This window comes from Balaenoptera borealis (assembly GCF_965194805.1).
Source record: "Balaenoptera borealis genome assembly, chromosome: 3".
NCBI lineage: Eukaryota > Metazoa > Chordata > Mammalia > Artiodactyla > Balaenopteridae > Balaenoptera > Balaenoptera borealis.
The window spans coordinates 147,762,896-147,787,209 of record NC_138866.1 but is presented as its reverse complement, the minus strand read 5'-3'; the positions used below and the strand labels follow the sequence as shown (position 1 = coordinate 147,787,209).

Here is a 24,314-nt window from a genome sequence, read left to right as displayed (position 1 = left end):
ATGAACCATATTTTTTCATGAAATTTAAATTTTAAATTTTCTAAATTTTAACTATACAAATTTCTTACTGTAACCCTAATATACTCATAATTTACTGAGTTTTTTTCAGTTTTAAATTATTCCATGCAGCTTCTCAGTCTCCATGGTAGTCATTTATCTTGTAAATTATCACATTATTCCACTCTCCTTCGTGGTTTAATAGGTGTGAAATGTTGCTTCATGCTATTAATTATTAGAAAAATTGAACATTTTTCCATGAGGTTATTTTGTCTGTGTATATTCTGGTGAACTATGTGTTTATACTCCCTGATCATTTGTTCACAGGAACTTTATGTGTTTTTAATATTAATCCTTTATTTGTTATTTGTTGCTAATTTTCTTTTTTAAAAAATTTCATATGTAAAAGTAGATACGTTTTTAAAACTACGTAGTGTGTGTGTATATATATATATAAACAATTACAAAGAAAAATTATAAAGTTTAATTTTTACATTAAAATTATATAAATGTAAAGAATAATTATAAAATTATAATTACATGTAACTGTCATCCAAATCAAGAAATCTGGGGTACTTAATAGTACTCCAAAAGTATGCTTCCCTCATCATGACCTCCTCCCTACACTAGAGATAACTGTTTTCCTGTTTTTTTGTAGTAATAATTCTCTTGTCTTCTTAATTTACGCATATATGCAACCTGTAAGTAATGTAGTGCAGTTTTGCTTGGTTTTGAACTCTATAAATGGGATGGTAGTTTGTGTATTCTACGTTGTCTTTCTCATTTAGTTCAACATTATGTTTGTGAGATTCTTCTGTATTGTGGATACAGGTTTTTTAAATTTTTAAATAATTTTATAATTGTTAATAAAAATTTATTTTGTTGCCATAGAATATTCCATTGTATGATTGTGCCACAGTTTATCCATCCTGCTTTTGATGACATTTAGGTTGGTTTCAGATTTGAGCTATTAATGTTGCTGTGAATGTTCTTGTTCATATTCACTGCTGCACATGTTAATAAGTTTGTATATAACTAAGAGTAAAACTGTTGGGTCTAAGGATATGTATAGGTTTTACTTTTCAATCTAATGCCAAATTTTCTTCAAAAGTGGTTGCACTCCTACCAGTGTTTGTTTGTTTATTTATTTTATTTTTATATTTTGGCTGCGTTGGGTCTTCAATTGCTGCATGGGCTTTCTAGTTGCAGTGAGCAAGGGCTCCTCTTCATTGAGGTGCACGGGCTTCTCATTGCGGTGGCTTCTCTTGTTGCGGAGCACGGGCTCTAGGCGCACGGGCTCAGGAGTTGCGGCATGCAGGACCTAGAACACGCAGGCTTCAGTAGTTGCAGCGCGTGGGCTCAGTAGTTGTGGTGCATGGGCTCTAGGGTGCACAGGCTTCAGTAGTTGTGGCACATGGGCTCAGTAATTGTGGCTCGTGGGCTCTAGAGTGCAGGCTCAGTAGTTGTGGCACAGGGGCTTAGTTGCTCTGCGACATGTGGGATCTTCCCAGATCAGGGATCGAACCCGTGTCCCCTGCATTGGCAGGTGGATTCTTAACCACTGTGCCACCAGGGAAGTCCCTTACCAGTGTTATTAGACTTTCCATTGCTCCACATCCTTTCTAATATTTGATATTGTGTATTTAATTTTTGCCTATCAGGTAGGTGTATGTATTTTCTTATGATTTTAATTCCCTGGATTATTAATGAAGTCTAGCACCTTGTATTTATGGACTGTTTCCTCTTTTTAAAAGTGTCTCTTCAAGTTTTCTGTCTTTTCCATGGAGTTGTCTATCGTTTTCTTATTTTGTAGGAATTATTTTTTCATTCCACATGGTGGTTATTTATTTGTTAGTTATATATATTGCAAATATCTTCTACTCTGTGGCTTTTAAAAGTGGATTTAATATAATTTTAGTCAACTATTTTTAAACACTTATTGTGAAATATTTTTTTAACTTTTTATTTTATATTGGAGTATAGTTGATTAACAATGTTGTGATGGCTTCAGGTGTATACCAAAGTGATTCAGTTATACATATACGTGTATCTGTTCTTTTTCAAATTCTTTTCCCATTTAGGTTGTCACATAATACTGAGCAGAGTTACCTGTGTTATACACTAGGTCCTTGTTGGTTATCCATTTTAAATATAGCAGTGTGTACATGTCAATCCCAAACTCCCTAATTATCCCTTCCCCCGCCCTGTTGTGAAATATTATATATTTCATAGAGAAAAGTGCAGAAAATATCTATATAAGCTGTGCAGGAATGGGTTAACATAGTAGGCCTGGGAACTTGGGTTTTGAAACCTTTCCTAAGGTGATAAGGTTCTTTTGCCCACCTGTGGCACTAACACTTGCTTTCATTCTGAGAATCTGAAATTTTGGTGTTAAAGTGTTCCTCTGTGACCAGCCCCAGATAAAAACCCTAGACAATGCATCCCTGGTGGGTTTCCTAGGGCAAAAACATTGCGCACGTGTAGCTGCACTTTTCTTGAGAGAGAATGTGCTCTATGGGAGGTAGGGAGCATGTAGAATCCAGCACATGGATTCCTACAGACTGATGTGTCTTTTCCTCTTGTTGCTCTGTTGGTGTGTCCTTACTGTCTGTTGATGTAATAAAACTTCGCTGTGAGTTAGGACGGTATGCCTGTGGTCGTTCATCACTGAACATGAGGGAGTGGTCTTTGGGGACCCCGGAAACAGCAGTTTAATGACATGTATCAAAGCAAACACCTCTGTACCTATGTCCCCGGTAAGAAACAGAACATTGCTAACACCCTTAGAAGCCTCCTGTCTGTTAACACATATATGTGGAATCTGAAGAAATTGGTATAGACGATCTTATTTACAAAGCAGAAATAGAGACACAGACGTAAACAAACGTATGGATACCAAGGGGAAAGGGGGGGTGGAATGAATTGGAAGACTGGGATTGACATATATACACTATTGATACTATGCATAAAATAGATAACTAATGAGAACCTACTGTATAGCACAGGGAACTCTACTCAGTGCTCTGTGGTGACCTAAATGGGAAGGAAATCCAAAAAAGAGGGGATAAATGTATATGTATAGCTGATTCACTTTGCTGTACAGTAGAAACCAATACAACATTGTAAAGCAACTATACTTCAATAAAAATTTAAAAAATTTTAAAAAAAGGAAGCCTCCTGTCTGCCCCTGTCTTATCCTATACCCCAAAGATAACTATTATCCTGACTTTTGTGCTAATCAGTACATTGCTTTTCTTTATATTCAGGTGTCTCAAGTCTTAGTGCTGTTTTAGCTAGTTGGCACACGAAAGATTCTCAATTAAAATGCAATTCAGTTTTTCTAATCTTTTTCTTTTTTGTTAGTGCTGTTTGTATCTTGTTTGAGAACTCTCTTGGAGGTTATAAAATTATTCTTCTGTATTATTTTCCAGAAACTTTATTGTTTTGCCCTTTACATTTAGATCTGCAGTTCACTTGAAAATGATGTGTATGGAGTGAAGTAGGATTTAAATTTCATTTCTTCCCATGTAGATATCCGATGTTCTAGCACGATTTACTGAAAAGACTCCTTCCGTAGTGTTCTGCAATGCTACTTTTGTCATAAATTAAGTGTCTTTATATTGGCTTGCTTGTGGGTTCTTTATTCTCTTCCACTGGTGTTTGCCTATCCTAGCATCAATATCTCACTGTTTTTAAAGTAGTTTTTTAATAAGTCTTTATATGTCTGCCAGAGCAAGTCTTCTCATCCTATAGGTATTCAAGAGTATCTTGGCTAATTTTGGAATTTTGCATCTCCATATAAACTTTACACTCAGCTATTAAGTTCCTCCAGGGGGAAAAAATAGAATTTTTATTAGAATTGCATGAAGTTATAGATCAATTTGGAGAGAATTGGCATCTTGACAGTATTGTTGTCTTCCAGTCATGATTATGGTACAAATATTTGTTTGATTACTCCTTAATTTCTCTTAATAATTATTTATAATTTTCTTAATAGAATCATAGACATAGTTTGGTAGATTTATTTTTTTGATACTTAAATTTTTATGCCATTGTGAATGGTAAGTTTTCTGAAATTTCATTGTCTAACGGTTTATTGGTGGTGCATAAAGATAGAATTAATTTTTGTATATTGACCTCATATCCGGCAGTCTACCTAAACTCACTCCATTAGTTTTCTGCTGTAACAGATTACTACAGATTCAATGGCTTAAATCAACACAGATTTATTATCTTACCGTTCTGTAGTTCCAAAGTTGAATGAGTCTCATTGGGCTAAAAATCAAGGTGCTGGCAATGGCATTCTTCACAGAATTAGAACAAACAATTTTACAATTTGTGTGGAAACACAAAAGACCCCAAATAGCCAAAGCAATCTTGAGAAAGAAAAACGGAGCTGGAGGAATCAGGCTCCCTGACTTCAAACTATACTACAAAGCTACAGTAATCAAGACAGTATGGTACGGGCACAAAAACAGAAATATAGATCAATGGTACAGGATAGAAAGCCCAGAGATAAATGCATGCACATATGGCCACCTAATTTATGACAAAGGAGGCAAGAACATACGATGGAGAAAAGACAGCCTCTTCAGTAAGTGGTGCTGGGAAAACTGGACAGCTACATGTAAAATAATGAAATTAGAACACTACCTAACACCATACACAAAAATAAACTCAAATTGGATTAAAGACCTAAATATAGGACCGGACACTGTAAAACTCTTAGAGGAAAACATAGGAAAAACACTCTTTGACATAAACCACAGCAAGATCTTTTTTGACCCACCTCCTAGAGTAATGAAAATAAACACAAAAATAAACAAATGGGACCTAATGAAAGTTCAAACCTTTTGCACAGCAAAGGAAACCATAAACAAGATGAAAAGACAACCCTCAGAATGGGGGAAAATATTTACAAACAAAGCAATGGACAGAGGTTTAATCTCCAAAATATACAAACAGCTTAATATAAAAAAAAACAACCCAATTAAAAGATGGGCAGAAGACCTAAATAGACGTTTCACCAAAGAAGACATACAGATGGCCAAGAGGCACATGAAAAGATGCTCAACATCACTAATTATTAGAGAAATGAAAATCAAAACTACAATGAGGTATCACCTCACACCAGTCAGGATGACCATCATCAAAAAATCTACAAACTAAATGCTGGAGCGGGTGTGGAGAAAAGGGAACCCTTTTGCACTGTTGGTGGGAACGTAAACTGATACAGCCACTATGGAGAACAGTTTGGAGGTTCCTTAAAAAACTAAAAATAGAACTGCCATATGACCCAGCAATCCCATTAGTGGGCATATATCTGGAGGAAAACATAATTCAAAAGAACACATGTACCCCAATGTTCATTGCAGCACTGTTTACAATAGCCAGGACATGGAAACAACCTAAATGTCCAGTGTCATGAATGAATAAAGAATATGTGGTACATATATACAATGGAATATTACTCAGCCATAAAAAGGAATGAAATTGTAGAGATGTGGATGGACCTAGAGTCTGTCTTACAGAGTGAAGCCAGAAAGAGAAAAACAAATATCGTATATTAATACATATGTGTGGAATCTAGAAAAATGGTACAGATGAATGTATTTACAAGACAGTAATAGAGACAGATGTAGAGAACAGACATGTGGACACAGTGGGGGAAGGGGAGGGTGGGATGAATTGGGAGATTAGATTTGACATAAATACACTACCATGTGTAAAATAGGTAGCTAGTGGGAACCTGCTGTATAGCACAGGGAGCTCAGCTCGGTGCTCTGTGACCACCTAGATGGGTGGGATGGTGGGGGGGTGTTGGGAGGGAGGTCCAAGAGGGAGGGGATATAGGTATATATATAGCTGATTCACTTCATTGTACAGCAGAAACTAACACAACATTGTAAAGCAATAATACTCCAATTTAAAAAAAATTTTTTAAATAAGTAAATTACCACAAATTCAGTGGCTTAAAACAACACAGATTTATTATCTTATGGTTCTGTAGTTCTGAAGTTGAATGAGTCTCATTGGGCTAAAAATCAGGGTGTTGGCAAGGCTGTGTTCCTTTCTGGAAGCTCTAGGGAAGAATCTGCTTCCTTGCCCTTTACAGCTTCTTGAGGCTTTCCTCCTCCATTCATCTGAAGATTCTTTTAGTTGTTCTATATACACAGTTGTATCATTTGTGAACGTTAATGTTCTTGCTTCTTTCCAGTTTATTTACTGTTCTTGCTTTATTGCTCTGGCTTAAATTTCCAGTGCACATCATATGGAAGTGGTGAGAGTGGGCATCCTTGTACTGTTCCTGATCTAAAAGGAAAAGCTTTCTAAATATCACCTTATTGGAGGTTTGTTTATTTTTTAATTATATATCCCCTCTGTAGGGTTAAGGAAGTTCCCTTTTATTCCTTGTTTGATAAGAGTTTTCATAATGAATGGATTTCATTGTGAATGGATATTTGATTTTATCGTATGCATATTCTGGAGCTCTTGAGAAAAGTCGTATGATTTTTCTTCTTTAATAATTTGGTAAACTATATTAATTGATTTTTTTAATGTTGCCAATCATACATTCCTGAGACAGTACAACTAGGTCATAGTATATTTTATACATGACTGGATTTGGTTTGCTAACATATTGTTTGGGATTTTTTGCAGCTACATTTATGCATAAGAATTAGCCTGTAATTTTTCACGTTGAACTGCCCTTACAGAATTCTGTACCAAAATTATGCTGGCCTCATAGAGTGAGTTGCGAGGTTCAGTCTTTCTGTACTTTGGAATCGTTCATAAAACTGGAATTTTAAATAAATTTTTCATTTAAAAATTGGAATATTGTCATAAATGCTCAGAAGAATTCACCAGCTCTCAGGTGTTGATGCTGTCTTTATGGGTAGATTTTTAGCCACAGATACTTCTTTAAAATGGCTATAGGCTATTAGGCTTTCTGTTTCTTTTTGAGTGAGTTTTGATAAGTAAGGTTGTGAAGAAATTTGTCCCTTTCATCTAAATTTTAGATTTTATTGGCCCAAAGTTGTTCATAACAACCTATTACTATATTTTAATATCTATATTATATGTGGTTGAGTTTCTCTTTTAGTCTCAATATTGGTTTATTTATGCCTTTTCTCTTCTTTTTGATGTCTTTTTAATTAATTAATTAATTAATTTTTGGCTGCGTTGGGTCTTCATTGCTGCATGTGGGCTTTCTCTAGTTGCAGTGAGCGGGGGCTACTCTTCTTTGCGGTGTGCTGGCTTCTCATTGGGGTGGCTTTTCTTGTTGTGGAGCACAGGCTCTAAGTGTGCGGGCTTCAGTAGTTGTGGCGCGTGGGCTTCACTAGTTATGGCTCGTGGGCTCTAGAGCACAGGTTCAGTAGTTGTGGCACACGAGCTTAGTTGCTTTGCGGCATGTGGGATCTACCCGGACCAGGGGTCGAACCCATGTCCCGTGCATTGACAGGCAGATTCTTAACCACTGTGCCACCAGGGAAGCCCCTTTGATAAGTTTTTTCACAGAACCAACTTGGTTTATTGATTCTCTCTATTTTATATTTATTATTTTAGCTCTTATCTTTATAATTTTCTTCTTTGTATTTTCATTGGGCTTATTTTGTTTTTTCATTTTCACAAATGAAATAGATACGAGATAGATGCCTTCTGCTCATTAATTTTCATTTGTCCTTTCTAACAATTAAGGCTGTACGTTTCCCTGTAATTACTTCTTTAGTTGCGTATCACAAGTTTTTTTATATGTAGACTTTCATTATTGTCCAGTTCAAAAATATATTCTAATGCCCACTCTGTTATCTTATTTGATCCATGGTTTTTTTTAGTAAGTATATTTCTTTATTTCCAAACATGAGGATTTTCTGGATCCATCTCTCTCCTTCTTTCTCTCTCTCTTTTTTTTTTTTCTTTGAAAAATTAAAAACCTGTGGAAAAGTTGCAGGGTTAGTCCAGTAATAATATGTCTTCTCAAGTGTGCATTTTGCATTCTAAAAATAGTTCATATTATCAACCTTAAAAATAAAATAGCCAGTTATTTTACTAGCAAAATGAGCTTATTCAGGAATGGCAGAGGAATTGCCATTTAGGACATGAAAACTATAGCAAACCACGGGTAGGTCTGGAGAACAAAGGAGAGCAACCTTACTTTATATAGAAAAAGGAGAAGTTGCGAAGGGCTGCTCCAAACCACAGTCCATTGGAGGAATGTGAGCGTTCAGGGTGGCTGAGTTGTTGGAGTTCTCATTGACTGGGCTGTTGCTCAACAATGAGAGAATCGGGTAATAAAGTAAGCTTCCCTCCGAGGAACGTGAAGTAAGCTGTGAAGGAAGGTACGTGTGTGGAGAGCTCCCCCTTCAAGACTTCACAACTCCATTTTAAATGAAGTTTCCCTTTATTAATTTTTACAGTATCTTAGGTCAGAAAGAAAACATTAGTATTAGTATTATATTTTACAGTATGTTAGGTCAGAAAGAAAACATTAGTATTTTCCAAAAGTAGAAAGATTATGAACAGTCCTTATCATTGTACAGCAAAACTAGAAATTTAAAATGAAATTTAAAAAAAAAGGAAAAGGCCCTGGAAGATTAAAAATCTTCTATTAAAGAACTATTGGATACAAGGGAAATACAAACTGAAATAAAGGATTCCTGAAAATTAATGAAATGAAAACACAACAAATCAGATTTTATAAGACACATATAAAGCAGTGGTGAAGGGGGGAAATGTATAGCTTTAAAGACATTATAAATGAAGGACGGAAAATAAATGAACTAAATTCCAAACTTGGAAAGTTAGAAAAAGAACAAAAAGTAAGCCAAACGAAAGCACAAGAGGCTAAAAAATAATCAAGATAGAAGCAGAAATTAATGATAGAGAACAGAAGAACATGTGATTAATCAAAATCTTGTATCTTGAAAAATTTAACAAGCCAGCAAACTAATAGCTAACTTAAGAAAGTAGGAGGAAATCGCAAATGCAAAATGACAAGTGGGGGAAAACCCACTAATATAGAAGAAATTTTTTAAAATACAAGATTAATTTGCATACCTCTAAACATATTTGAATATTTATATGAAATGGATAATTATTTAGGGAAATACAATTTAACAAAATAGATCCCCGTAAAGATTACAAGTTAAATACCTCAATTTCCATAGAATAAACAAAGTTTTGAAAGAACTATCCCAATGAAAACAAAAAAACACTAGGTCCAAATGGTTTCATAGGGAAATTCTACCAAACTTCAAGAGTCTAGGTAATCACAGTGCTAATAAATTGTTTCAGATGAAGGAAGGAAAACTTTGAAATTCTTTTTTTTGAATTAGATACTTCATATTATAGTCACTGATTTAGTCATCTATCTTTAGTTGTTGTCAAGGGGCTGAAGGGAAGTAAAATTTCCAAAACACTTTTCAGTCTTCTAGATGCTCTTTGAGTTTGCTTTTTCTGAAGCAGCTTTATTGACCTACAATAAACTGCATATATTTAAGTTACGATTTGATCAGTTTTGATATATAGGAGATATCATCACCACAGTCAGATCAGTGAACATATCCATCTCTCCCAAAAGTTTCTTCATGCCCCTGTGTAATGCCTCACTCTTGCTCCCTTTCCCCCAGTCCAGAATCTGTAAAGAACCCCTACAGTTCTTTAAAAAGAACAAATAACAAATAACCCAATGAAAAAGTAGGCAAAGGATTTGAATAGACGTTTCTCCAAAGAAGATACACAAATGACCAACAAACACTTGAAAAGATGCTTAGCATCACTAATCATCAGAGGAATGCAAATCAAAAACACAATGAGATATCGCCTCACACTCAGGATGGCTACTATCAAAAAACCCCAGAAACGACTTCTGTGGTGGTGCAGTGGTTAAGAATCCACCTGGCAGTGAAGGGGACTCGGGTTCGAGCCCTGGTCTGGGAAGATCCCACATGCTGTGGAGCAGCTAAGCCCGTGCGCCACAACTACTGAGCCTGCACTCTAGAGCCTGCAGACCACAACTACTGAAGTCTGCGAGCCTAGAGTCCTTGCTCTGCAACAAGAGAAGCCACTGCAATGAGAAGCCCGCGCACCACAGCAAAGAGCAGCCCCCACTCACCGCAACTAGAGAAAGCCCGCGTGCAACAACGAAGACCCAAAGCAGCCATAAATAAATAAATAAATGTATATGAATTTAAAATCAAACTAGAAAATCACAACTGTTGGTAAGGATGTAGAGAAATGAGGATTATGGAGAAATTGGAACTCGTGCACACTGTTGCTGGGAATGTAAAATGGTGCAGCTGCTGTGGAAAATAGTATGGCAGTTTCTCAAAAAATTAAAAATAGAATTACTGTATGATCCAGGAATTCCACTTCTGGGTGCATACCCAAAAGAATTGAAATCAGAGTTTCAAAGAGATATTTGTACACCTGTGTTTATTTCAGCATTATTCACAATAGCCAAAGAGTGGGAGCAACTCAAATGCCCATCGACAGATGAATGGATAAACAAAATGTGGTATGTACATACAACCGAATATTATTCAGCCTTTAAGGAAGGAAATTCTGACGCATGCTGCAACATGAATAAACCTTGAGGACATTATGCTAAGTGAAATAAGCCAGTCACAAAGAAAACAAATACTGTATGATTCTACCCAAGTAGTCAGATTCACAGAAACAGAAAGTAGAATGGTGATTATCAGAGGCTGGGGGTAAGGGGAAATGGGAAGTTGTTGTTTAATGGGCACACAGTTTCAGTTGTGCAAGGCAGAAAAGTTCTGGAGATTGGTTGCACAGCAATGTGGATATACTTTACATCACTGAACTGTACACTTAAAAACGATTAAGATGGTAAATTTTTAATGTTAGGTGTGTTTTAGCACAATTAAAAATAAAAAAGGACAAAGGAGCCAGCTTGAAGGAATTCTATTCCCACTGCCCATATATGAAACAATTTGAGCATCAGCATAAATAATGACAGTATGGATTACAACCCACTGAATAAATTAAGAATCCTTACTGATAGAAAACAAATAGGGAAGAAGGGAAAGTTCTTTATAGTGGAATGCCAATTACTAAATGATGATGCCAGCTACTAAAGAATGACTGGGGTTAAAAAGACCATCATTGTATAATCATATTATTTCTTCAGGTATGAATCTCCAGTGGATATGAAAACAGTTTTTTTCTAGTTATCTTTTTTATTATTGATTTCTAGCTAATTTACGTTTGGTTGGAAACATGCCATTATGATGTCAGTCCTTTGAAGTTTGTTGAGACATGCCTTGTGACCCAGTACATGGTCAGCTTTTGTAAATGTCTGTTCTTGAAAAGAATGTGTACATTTTGTTGTTGTCAAATTTGTGTTATTCAGATCTCTGGGTTGTTACTGATTGTTTAGTTACTTGTTCTATCGATTACTGAGAGAGCTAATTTTATACTAGAATTACAAGCTTTTTTCTGTTTCTTCTTGTCATTCTATCAGTTTTACTTCATGTATATTTTTTCCATCTTCTTACTTTTAACCTTGCTATACACCTAGTGTTTTAGATGTGTCTCTAATAAACAGCAAATACAATAGTTAGATATCATTTTAAAAATTCAGATTGTAATCTTTTAATCAAGGCAGTTGATTTTAATCAAGGCATGTAAATGTTTACATTTATAATTCATAAATTTTTGGATTAAAATCTACTACCTTATTTTTTTCTTTATATTATATTTTTCCTTTTTTCCCCTTTTATGTAGCTTTCTTACAGGTGAAGTTTTTTTTTTTTAATCATTTGGCCTTCTAGATTTTAAGTTACATGCTCTGTTTTTGTTCTTTAGTAGTTACTCTAGAAAGTACAACATGCATATTTATCCTCTCCAAGTCTAAAGCTTATCAACACCTTACACTCCTCCCAGGCAATACAAAGGCCTCGGAACACATTCACTCTCTTTACCTCCCTCCTCACTTATGGGTCATTATTGTTGGGTTTTTTTTTGTTTGTTTGTTTTTTAAAGAGGAAACCAACAAATGGTTTTTTTTTTTTTAATAGTAATCTTTTATTTATTTATTTATTTATTTTTATATTTATTTTTGGCTGTGTTGGGTCTTCGTTTCTGTGTGAGGGCTTTCTCTAGTTGCGGCAAGCAGGGGCCACTCTTCATCGCGGTGCGCGGGCCTCTTCACTATCGCGGCCTCTCTTGTTGCGGAGCACAGGCTCCAGACGCGCAGGCTCAGTAGTTGTGGCTCACAGGCTTAGTTGCTCCATGGCATGTGGGATCTTCCCAGACCAGGGCTCGAACCCGTGTCCCCTGCATTAGCAGGCAGATTCTCAACCACTGCGCCACCAGGGAAGCCCTATTGTTGGGTATTTTAACTATTTTTTTTAACCCCAGAGAACATTATTATTGTTGTTTTGTACAGGCACGGTTTGCATAAATTTAACCTAATATTTACCACTTCCTTTGTCCTTCAGTCCAGCTATCATCTGAGAACTTCCCCCCAGCCTCACTTTTCTCCTACCTCAAAGTACATCCTTTAGAATTTCATCTAATGAGAGTCTACTGGTGGCAAACTATTGGTTTTTGATTATCGGAAAATATCTTTATTTTGCCTTGATTTTTTTTAATAACAACTCTTTTGAGATATAACTCACATACCATAAAATTCACCCATTTTAGGTATATAATTCAGAGGCTTTTAGTATATTCATAAGCTTGTGCAGCAGTTGTCACACTCAATTTTAGAACAGCTTTGTCAGCCTGAAGAGAAACCCCACACCCCTAGCCATTAACCCCCAATCTAACCAGCAACCGCCCCTCCCCGGCCGGCAGTCATTAATTACTCTCTATAGGTTTGCTCATTCTGGACATGTCATATAAATGGCATCATACTATATGTGGTTCCTTGTGACTGGCTTTTTTCTCTTAGCATATTTCAAGGTTCGTCATTATTGTAGCATTTATCAGTATGCTTTGGTCATTCCTTTGTATGATCAAATAATATTCCATATGGATATACACATTTCCTTTATCCATTCATTCATCAGTTGATGGACTTTGGGTTGTTTCTAGTTTTTGGCTATTATGAATAATGCCCCTGTGAACATTCAGATACAAGTATTTGTTGGAATACCTGTTTTCAGTTTTTTTGAGTATATATGTAGGAGTAGAATTGCTGGATCATATGGTAACTCTGTGTTTAACTTTTTGAGGAACTGCCAGACTGTTTTCCAAAGCAGCTGCACCATTTTACATTCCCAGCAGCAATGGATAAGGGTTCCAATTTCTCCACGTCCTCACCAACACTTTATCTTTTGCTTTTATTATAGCCAGTTTTAAAAATAAAAGCTTTATTGGGATATAATTTATATACCATTAAAATTCACCCTTATGCAATTCCGTCTCAATTGTTGAAGGATATTTTTGCTGGGGGAAAAGTTCTAGGTTATTCTCAGCAGACTGAAGATAGTCCACTGTCGTCGTTGTCTTTTTTTTTTTTTTAATTGAAGTATAGTTCATTTACAATGTTGTGTTATATTCCACTGTCTTATGATTTCCAATTTTACTGAAGAGAAATCAATTATCTGTCCAAATATTGCACAATGAGGGGAATTCCCTGGCAGTCCAGTGGTTAAGACTTGATGCTTACTTTCTTTTATTTATTTATTTTTTTGCCTGTGCCGCATGGCATGTGGAGTCTTAGTTCTTCAACCAGGGATCGAACCCGCACCCCCCTGCATTGGAAGCACGGAGTCTTAACCACTGGACCACCAGGGACGTCCCAGGACTTGGTGCTTTCAGTGCCAGGGCCAGGTTCAATCCCTGGTTGGGGAACTAAGATCCAACAAGCTGCTTGTTACAACCAAAAAAACCCCCAAATTTTGCACAATGATGTATTTTGGTGTGGATTTATTTTTATCTTTCCTGTTCAGAATTTGTTTGCTTTCTTTTCTTAAAAAAATTAATTTATTTATTTTTGGCTGTGTTGGGTCTTCGTTGCTGCGTGCGGGCTTTCTCTAGTTGCAGCGAGTGAAGTTGTGGCGCACGGGCTTAGTTGCTCCGTGGCATGTGGGATCATCCTGGACCAGGGCTCAAACCCATGTCCCTTGCATTGGCAGGTGGATTCTTAACCACTGCACCACCAGGGAAATCCCTGTTTGCTTTCTTGAATCTGAGGATTTGTGTCTTTCATTCTGGAAATATCCCAGCTATTATCTTTTAAAATATTCTGCCCCAGTTTCTCCTCTTTTTCTGGAACTAGATTTCTAGCTAGATTTATGTTAGACTTCTTACTCTATCTCCCGTGTCTTTTAACTTCTCATATTTTCCATCTCTTTCTTTAGTTTTCCGTGTATGCATCTATTAAGTCAGAAACTATGTGGGAATCTTAAAGTTTACCCTACTTTTAAGCTAACAAGTCAGCCTTTAACAGTTACTTATATGCGCGCGTGCACGCACGCACACACGCACACACACACACACATAAATGTTTACACATGTACTGACAAGACATAAGACCCCTGGGTCAGAGATACAGATGGTTTATTGCAGCAATACCTTGCATCCATTCCCTACACCCTAATTCCCACAAGGTGATGTGATAAGGGCTAGATGATACCTGTGTATACAGTTGAGTGCATCACAAGAAAGGAACTCCAAAATTCAGAGACTCTGAGCACTCGAGGGTTTCTGGCACATCTGCACATCCTCCCTTCCAGAGAGATCACTTTTTACCTTAGAATGTAGGCAAATCTCCCCTGGGTGAGAGGGGAAGGGGCCTTGGGATTATTATCCTGAATGTAGGGAAATGTCTCCAGGGAGAGAAAAGAAAGGGCTTTATCTTTACTACTGTGAGATGTCTCTGGGGGAAGTGTGACTCCAAATCTCACCAGAGGAATACAGCAGCCAAGACCATCTGCTACTTCACATGTCCTTTGCTCAGAAGGCTTGGACCGTGTAAGAATGTGAGAAATCCATGGAACCAGATCCTGGACACTTTCTTCTGGTTTTCTCCCCACTTTACTAATTATCTCTTTAGCTGTGTGTAGTCTACTGGTAAATCTATCTGTTGAATTCTGAATCTTGGTTATTGTATCTTTCATTCCTAAAAGTTCTGTTGGCAAGGTCAACTTTATAGTTTTCTGTTTACTGCAGATATTTTCAAGCTTGTCTTTTATTTTTGTAAACATAAGTTTAATTGCTTTATACTGGTATGTCTGATACTGTTTGACTATTTCTGTTACAACTAGTTCTCATTCCTGGTGCCTTGTTTACTTGTGTGGTTGACTATTTTTGTCTGTATTTGCTATATATTGTCTTGTTGTGGGAACTATTTAAGGCCTAAGATAAAGGCGTAGTCCTCCAGAGACATTTTTGCATTTGCATTTGGCAGATGCCTTGGAGTTAGGATCACTTTAATCTAAATTCATGACTTGGATTTTTTTTAAAATATGTGCGTGATAAAAATTGGGTTCAGAAGATTCTCAGGTTTGTGGTTTCGGAGTCTCTCCCACTCAGTCCCTCAGCAATTGGTAACTTTACTTATAGATACCTGGGGATAGAAGTGAGGTTTAATTTTGGTTTACCTTTGCCCAGTTGGTATAGCCCTTTGGGGTGCTGGTTTTATAGGGGAACATTTCCCACCATGGTTGTGTCCTAACTTTGATTCTGTCCACCTTTTTCCTCCAAGGCTAGCAAAACTGATGTTCAGATTCTCAGGATTAGACAGCTGTCCACAGGACGAAAACAACTGTCAATGCTCTCCTTACCTCTCTGGCTTCCCACTTTTGGCCTGATCATTTTAACTTCTTGTCAGAGATTTACTGTATTTAATAATTTCTTTTTTTTTTGCTTTTTTTAAATTTTTATTTTATATTGGAGTATAGTACATTAACAATGTTGTGTTAGTTTCAGGTGTACAGCAAAGTGATTCAGTTCTATATATACATGTATCTATTCTTTTTCAAATTCTTTTCCCATTTAGGTTATTACAGAGTATTGAGCAGAGTTCCCTGTGCTATAGTGTAGGCCCCTGTTGGTTATCTATCTATCTGTCTATCTATTTATTTATTTATTTATTTATGGCTGCATTGGATCTTCATTGCTGAGCGCGGGCTTTCTCTAGTTGCGGCGAGCGGGGGCTACTCTTCGTTGCGGTGCACAGGCTTCTCATTGCAGTGGCTTCTCTTGTTGTGGAACACGGGCTCTAGGTGCACGGGCTTCAGTAGTTGTGGCACGTGGGCTCAGTAGTTGTGGCTCGCAGGCTTTAGAGCACAGTCTCAGTAGTTGTGGCGCATGGGCTTAGTTGCTCCGCAGCATGTGGGATCTTCCCGGACCAGGGGTCGAACCCGTGTCCCCTTCATTGGCAGGCGGATTCCTAACCACTGCGCCACCAGGGAAGCCCTAGGATTTTCTTTTTCAAAGATGAGTACCATGCCATTTGGGGACTTCCCTGGTGGCGCAGTGGTTAAGACTCTATGCTCCCAATGCAGGGGGCCCGGGTTTGATCCCTGGTCAGGAAACTAGATCCCACATGCATGCTGCAACTAAGAGTTTGCATGCCACAACTAAGGAACCTGCGTGCCGCAACTAAGGAGCCCATGAGCCACAACTAAGGAGGCTGCCTGCTGCAACTAAGACCCAGTGCAACCAAATAAATAAATGTTTAAAAGGAAAAAAGCTGAGTACCATGCCATTTAAATTAGTTACATTTAATATGATTATAATATTTCTAATGCTAGTTCCCACCCCGTTGTTATTTAGTATTCTTGTTTCATGTTTTTGTCAAATGAATTTTAGAAGTGTTTTTATTGAGTTTTGTGAAATATTCTTGTGGTGTTTTAATTGGAATTCTGTTAAACTCACAAATTAATTTATGAAAAACTGTTACCTTTGTGATATTTAAACCTTTCATTTAAGAACATGAAATATTTCTCTATCCAAATCTTTCTTTATTTCTCCTAGTAATATTTGGTCATTTTCTTTATATCATGAAGATGTATGTCTTTTGTTAGGTTAATTGGTAGTTTAATGTTTTTCCTTGCTATTGTTAACTGAATGCTTTTTAAAAATTGTATTTTCTAGCTCGTTATTACTAGTACATGAGAATGCATTTGACTTTTGTGGATTTATATTTATCTTTTATTTACCCACTTCACTGAAGTTTTAATTATCTATTGTTATGACTGATTTTCTTTGAATTGTGTTGGTATATAATCGAATTGTCTACATGTATGATATTCTCATCTCTTCTAGTATTTCCCTTTTTGAATATCTTTGCATTGGTAAGAATGTCTAACATGAGAGTGAAAATAAGAGAACAGTCTCATTTTAGCCCCTGTTTTTAATGGATTCATCCTGTTGTGAAATATAAGATATTGTGTTGGGTCTTGATTTAAGTACTTCTAATTTTATGTTTTAGTATATCTGTTAGAAATGATTTGAGTTTAACAGATGCCATCTCAAATATGCATTGATAATACATACTGTGTGACTCCATATATCCATGTAAGTTCAGGAATAGGCAAAACTAACCTATGGTGAATAAGTCAGATAGTGGTTATATCTGGGGTGTATTAACTGGGAAAGGGCGCAAGAAAGCATACTGATGTGCTAGAAATGTTCTGTATCTCTATTTGAATGTTGTTCATGCAGTTATATACGTAAGTAAAACTATATTAGACATACACTTAAGATCAGAGAAGTAGTTAGAAGTAATTCTGTTTGTTACTGTAAATGTGATATGTTTCTTGCTTAGCCACTTGTAGGGTTTTTAAAAAAATGTTTCCCTTTAGTTTAATTTCAGGAGACTATGTCTTAGTCTTACCTGGTTCAGTAAAGTTCCTCTCAATTTCTGGCCTGAATTATTTTTATTTGTTCAAGATACTGTTGAGATAGGACTCCTTTAATCATTTATTATTTGTCAGTGGTTTCTTTTACTACTTCAAGAAGTCTCATTCGCTGGATATATTTTTTATATTCCAGCCCTGGATTGTTACCATTCTCTTATACCTTTTTTTTCATTGATTTATTTATTCTTTCTATGTATGGATATGGTTTTCTAGTTTACTTGTTTCATTCAATAAATTTTTTTGCACTGTTCAATCAGCTTTTTACTTATTTATATTATTTTACAATGCCATGATAACTTCCTTCATGTACATGAGAGAAATTTATAATCATTTTCCAAATTATACTTGTGACTTTGTGGTGAGTCTAATTCAGAAGCCTTATCCGTTTCTGGGCTCTCATTGTTCATCCCCTTTAGTATTGTGAAACTTTTCACTAGCCTCTATTTATTTTCCATTTATTTTCTTCTTTTAATTTTGTATCACTGATCTTTGCTGTTGGTGAACAATTTTTTTGTGTGTCAAACAATTTTATTGATATTTTTTACTTCTCAGTACTCACCAACTCCTTAAAAGCATTACTGCTGAAGGCTGTTGAGAAGGAAAATTGTGTACTTGCTACCATGCTTCAGAATATGACTGACTAGAGGATGCTACCCTGTGGGAATAACCAAAGAGCAGTGTAGCTTGAAAGTAGGGAATGGTGCCCCAGGGTTAAGGTTGACTACATGCCAACTATGAATCCATAATGTATCACTACAGTTACGAATCAAACACATATACTATTGAGATGACTAAATATGCATATCAAATCGTACTGTGGAATAATATTGGAAAACTCTATTAGAATACCATGGCTAGGGGAATCCCCTGGCGGTCCAGTGGTTAGCACGCAGTGCTTTCTCTGCAGGGGGGCACGGGTTCAATCCCTAGTCAGGGAACCAAGATCCTGCATGCCGCATGGCACAGCCAATTTTTTTTTTTTTTTTTTTAGCTTTCTAAAAAAAAGAAAAGAATACCATGGCTAGTTTTGATATAAAAATAAATAATGTATGCAAAATTGTAGAAAGTTGAGACAGGAACAATAAAAACTTAGAAGGAATGTGGGGAAAGGTTAAGTAATGATGCCATGGACCATTTTGTCCTGCTTTGTCTTAAGGCTGAAGGACTGTGTGCCTCTGCCTCCGTGTCAGCCATCTAATCGTTTGAGGTTGAAATTTTGAGAGGACAGTAATGTGACTTCACTCTTTATCATTTATTCTGTGAAAAACTTCCATATTGGACAGGACCTTGGAGAGAGCATACTTCAGTGAAAGGCCAGTGCTTTTAAACTGGATGTAAAATGGAGAGGTGCCTTTGGATGTGCAGGGACTGTGGTCTTAAAATACTCTCCACTAAAAATAAAAATCAGGGCTCCTTGGGGAAATGGCTGATTCTAAGTCTGGGGCAAAAAAATGCACAAGATAAGTCTGGGATGTCTTTTCATTCCAGTTAGTAAGGAAGCTCTCAAAACCTACTAAGTTTATGTCAAAAGTACTGAAGAGTCAACCTGGAAAGGCTCCCACTGGGCAAACGTGAAACAGTTTGAGAATCGATAAGGATGATAATTATATTGGATTAAAACATACCTAATGGTTAATTCATGAGTTTATAATGATACTGAGAAAAAGATTGACCACCATTAGAGGCTGCTAGATAATTAACTCATTATTTTGAAAACTAATAAATAAAGGAAAAGAATCCAACATTTATCCTGTCTTTTCTATGTCAGCTGTACCACTGGATAACAAAATAATAGATCAGAGAACATTTCTCTTGATAGAACTATTGCAGCTAATGAATGAAGAAGGAATGACAGAATTAAAATATCACTATTTTGGGAGATTGCCTTCCAGAATGGTGAAGTGAGAACCTTGGATGTGTGTACAGATGAAACAGTATTGGATGAGTTGATAATAGTTGATGAGTTGATAAATGTTGACAGTGGGTGGTGAGTTGGTAACAACTTTATTAAGATATAATTCACATATCAGTGTGAATTATTCAGTGTTTATTAATTAGCTATTTTACCTAAAGCATTTTAAAGAGGAAGAAGAGGCAGAAATCATTCCTTCTTCTGGAGAAGGTGGAACAAAATCTATATCATAATCATCTTCATCAAGCTCAGCACATGGAGATTTCCCAGTTGAACTTTCTACCAAGTTTTTCTTTTTTCACTGTTATCTAAAGTAATGCAGTTGTTAAACACAGATTATTTTAATGATTAGTGAGTGGAGTATGATATATGTAAAACTTCATATTTCCATGAATATCATTTAGTGTTGTTAATCCTTCCTTCTAAGATATATGGCATAAAGTAAAAGGAGATCTCTGGTAAACATAGAATGGGAAAGAGGGTTATAGCTCTCAGCTCAAATGAATGAGAATTGTTTACTAGCCATATATTCTGCTATCCCGTCTTCCTTTGGCCCCAGTAATTTTAAGGTGGCTTAAGCTACACATTATTCCAGGCAGTAGCTCAGCAGTGTCACAATTTGTTACACAAGAGGTGTAAATATGCTTGGTAAAAGTGTTCTTTCAGGTTGAAACTAGGTAATTATGAAGCACGGTATATTGCTGGTAAACCATTGCTGTCATTGGTGGTGCTCTTCCTTCTTTTCCCGATTTTCCCCTGAGGCAGAGAATTCAGTTATTCCTTTGTTCTTTGGGTTTTCAGTGTGCTTTGATCATTTTCTCCCACCTCACTCCCCATTCGGCTTCCATTTATGCTTCAAGCCTAGGCCAGGTCCCATTTTTCTGCAAGCCTTTTGCTAATAAGCCCTTGCCTAATGTCTTTTGTGCTTATTTTAGCATTGGGGGAAAACCAGGTCATTTGTTATTTAAGTGAGACTTCATGTAGTTAAAAATTATATATTTCAAATGTTACCGGTTGTAAATGTCAAAACAGTTTTTTGACTAAAAAAAAAAAAAAAAACTCATTACTCTGGACACAGTTGGAACAATGCTCTACCCTCCAATAAATACTGTGATTAATGGAAAGTGCATAACTCCACTGATATTTTTTTCCCTCACTTTTTAGGATCATGGCTGCTGTTCCTCAAAATAATCTACAGGAGCAACTGGAACGTCATTCAGCCAGAAAACTTAATAATAAATTAAGTCTTTCAAAAACAAAATCTTCGTAAGTATTTTGGTTGGTTTGCTTCCATACAGGCACTAACACAAGTGAAGTACCTTCTCTTTCAACTCTTTCATTGTAGAGATGAGGAAATGAAGCTGAGAGGGTCAGTGATTTTCCCACTTTGCAAATTAATGGTAGCGCATGTTTTAGCAACGCTAGGTAATGTATTGTTCAGCACCTTTGCATGGTTTCTAGCACATGGTTTTTGTTCAGTAAATATTCATTGAATGAATGAATACAAATCTTGTAAATTTGGACAAATCGGTGTTTTTAATATTTTAATATAATTTTATATCCTTTTCAAAAACCGTTTCTAAGGAAACTATAGCTCTCCAGTTCTGTTCTTTCCTCCAAGCTATAGTCCAAACTCCTTCTAACAATACCTAATATTTCATAATCTTTATTGTGCCCTTACCAGGTTCTAGACACCATTCTGTGTGCTTGACTGCAAAGTCACCGTTGACCTTCATGTTACTAAATCCATTCGATGTCCAGGACTCTTGCCTCTTTCACTTTTCTTTCAGATTTCAGCATAGCTGGCAGTTTTTAACTCTTTTCCCCATAAAACTTTTATCAGAGTAGAAACAAGTAGCCACGTTTTTCGCTTACGCCGTCCCCTCCCTCTGGAGAGGCTATTAATTAAGGACTATGAGCCTGAGAAACAAAGTAGTAGGAATGGCCCAGATACTCTCAAAGCTGAATAATTAGCTTCGGAATAGGAAGAATCAGAGCATACAAAGCATAATTTAAGTTACCTTACACATTTTAAAATCAGAGAGGGAGATAGATTCTTCGCTCGCTCATTTGTGATGCAAGGAAGTAAGTTGTTATATAAATTAAAGTTTTGTATACTTGCTGGGTTTGTATACTTGCTGGGTTTTGTATACTTGCTGGGTTTGTTGAAATTAATCCATCTAATTCAGTTTTTCAATTATTTTTCAGAGGTTTCACTTTTAAAAAGAAAGTATCTTCAGCCAACGATGTATCTGTAACTAGTGTGTCAGTAGCAAAAGCTCCTGTGTTGAATGATAAAGATGTTAATATTACTGAGGGCTTTTCCTTCAGTGAACCTTTTCCCCACACCACAAATCAGCAGACAAAGATCAATGACTTTCAAAATACTCCAGCTGGACAGCAAACTAAGAGAGTTGGTTCAAAACCATTATTGCCAAATTTGTCACAGGTTCCTCAGGAAGTTTTATGCACTACCCAGAACACACTGGTTGTAAAGGAATCCTGCGATGCTACTTTCAAGAAATTAGAATTTAGTTCTTCATCAGATTCTCTTATTACCTTCAATGATTGGGATGATATGGATGACTTTGATACTTCTGGAGATTCAAAAGCATTTGTGACACCACACCAAAACCACTTCATAAGAGTAAGCACTGCTCAAAAATCAAAAAAGTCTAAGAGGAACTTTCTAAAAGCACACCTTGATAAAACAAATACAGTAAAGACTGATTTGACTCCTTCCTCCTCTGAGAGCAAGCAGGCATATTTGATTAAGAAACAGAAGGATGACTCAGAATGGTTAAATAGTGATGTGATTTGCATTGATGATGGCCCCAATTCCGAAGAGCTGATAAATGAAGATACTCAGGAAAATCACCCTTTAAAAACTCATTTGGGAGAGGAAAGAGGTAAAAATTATTGTTTTATTTCATTTCAAAAGGTTGTATTAGTTTATGCAAAACTAGGCATTGGGAACAGCAGCAAATATGACTTAGCTTTTTTTTTTTTTTTTTTCCCAAGCCAATAAAATCGCTGTTTATTGGCCTATTCTTGAATTTACTTAAAACCCACACATGACAGTCATATAATGATTTAGCTTTTGTCCTTAGGATGTACAGAAGTGCTTATACATCCTAAGCACCATCTGTTGGCCATGTTCTTGAGGCAGGGCATACTAAGGAAATGAAAGATTTTATTCTGCTATTTATATAAACAACAAGGATAGCTCCGTGATTTTATATATGAAGAAATATGTAGAGGGACTTCCCTGGTGGCGCAGTGGTTAAGAATCTGCCTGCCAGTGCAGGGGACACGGGTTCGAGCTCTCGTCCAGGAAGATCCCACGTGCCGCGGAGCAACTAAGCCCATGAGCCCCAATTACTGAGCCTGCACTCTAGAGTCAACGGGCCACAGCTACTGAAGCCCGCGCACCTAGAGCCCATGCTCCGTAACAAGAGAAGCCACCGCAGTGAGAATCCCGCGCACTGCAATGAAGAGTAGCCCCCTCTCGCCACAACTAGAGAAAGCCCGTGTGCAACAACAAAGACCCAACGCAGCCAAATAAATAACTTTAATTAATTAATTAATTTAAAAGAAAGAAATATGTAGAGAATATAATGCTTAGTGAAATAAGTCAGAGAAGGAAAAATACTATATGATATCACTTACATGTGGAATCTAAAAAATAATAAAAATGAATCTATATACAAAACAGAAACAGACTTGCAGACATAGAAAACAAACTTACGGTTACCAAAGGGGAGAGGGAAGGGGGAGGGACAGATTAGGAATATGGGATTAACAGATACAAACTACTATATGTAAAATAGATAAGCAACAAGGATTTATTGTATAGCACAGGGAATTATACCCAATAGCTAGTAATATCCTATAATGGAATATAATCTGCAAAAAAAACTGAATCACTTTGCTGTACACCTGAAACTAATACCATATTGTAAATCAACTATACTTCAATAAAAAGAAAAGAAAAGAAGGTCCATAGAAGTTAAAATGGCTTCTTAATGGTCTACTGGCTGGTTGGTAGTAGAAATGGGATGTGAAACTAAGCCTTTGTGTTATAATTCTTTTATGGTTTGTACCACCTAATGTTGATGTATAATATGATCTAATCATGCTATTAAAGTATTGTAAATTACATGCAAATTGTTTTCTGTTTAGGTCTCATAGTTATTAGATGTCTAGAACTTAATAGCTGACATTAGCCATATGTGGAGGTACCCACGTTATGAAACAGTTGTAAATATGAGACAAATATTTTTAAACACCTGAATCCCATCAGGGTTACTATAGGGTGAGAGAGGACTGAAAAGTGATTGATAATAAGGAAAAGTGTAGTCTAACCAAGCATGTTGCTATTTATGAAGAGAAAATTTGGTAAAAGGTAAACTAGAGAGCAACAGTTTGGCAGTGTTTTCCCACATAGTCAAGAGAGAGACACTCTGGGAGACTTAAATAACTAAGACACCTTTGTGGTAAAGTAGAGATTGTTTACCTGTATAAACAACAGTGTTTGTACAATTATCAGGCTTACTTGTACTTTA

At 36.4% G+C, this 24,314-nt stretch overlaps 1 protein-coding gene across 18 annotated transcripts in view; it reads left to right on the top strand.

The window, feature by feature from the left end:
* Positions 1–24,314, top strand: part of BLM (BLM RecQ like helicase) — a 103,557-nt gene that overhangs the window by 6,777 nt on the left and 72,466 nt on the right. For 17 of the 18 annotated variants that reach the window (XM_082388254.1, XM_082388259.1, XM_082388252.1 and 14 more), the window contains 2 exons: positions 20,914–21,015; positions 21,958–22,658. In XM_082388254.1, coding sequence (XP_082244380.1) covers positions 20,918–21,015; positions 21,958–22,658 — 799 coding nt within the window. In that variant the 5' untranslated portion in view covers positions 20,914–20,917. Of the gene's footprint in view, positions 1–20,913; positions 21,016–21,957; positions 22,659–24,314 lie in introns of those variants that run through there. The other variant, XM_082388258.1, reaches the window with a different exon arrangement.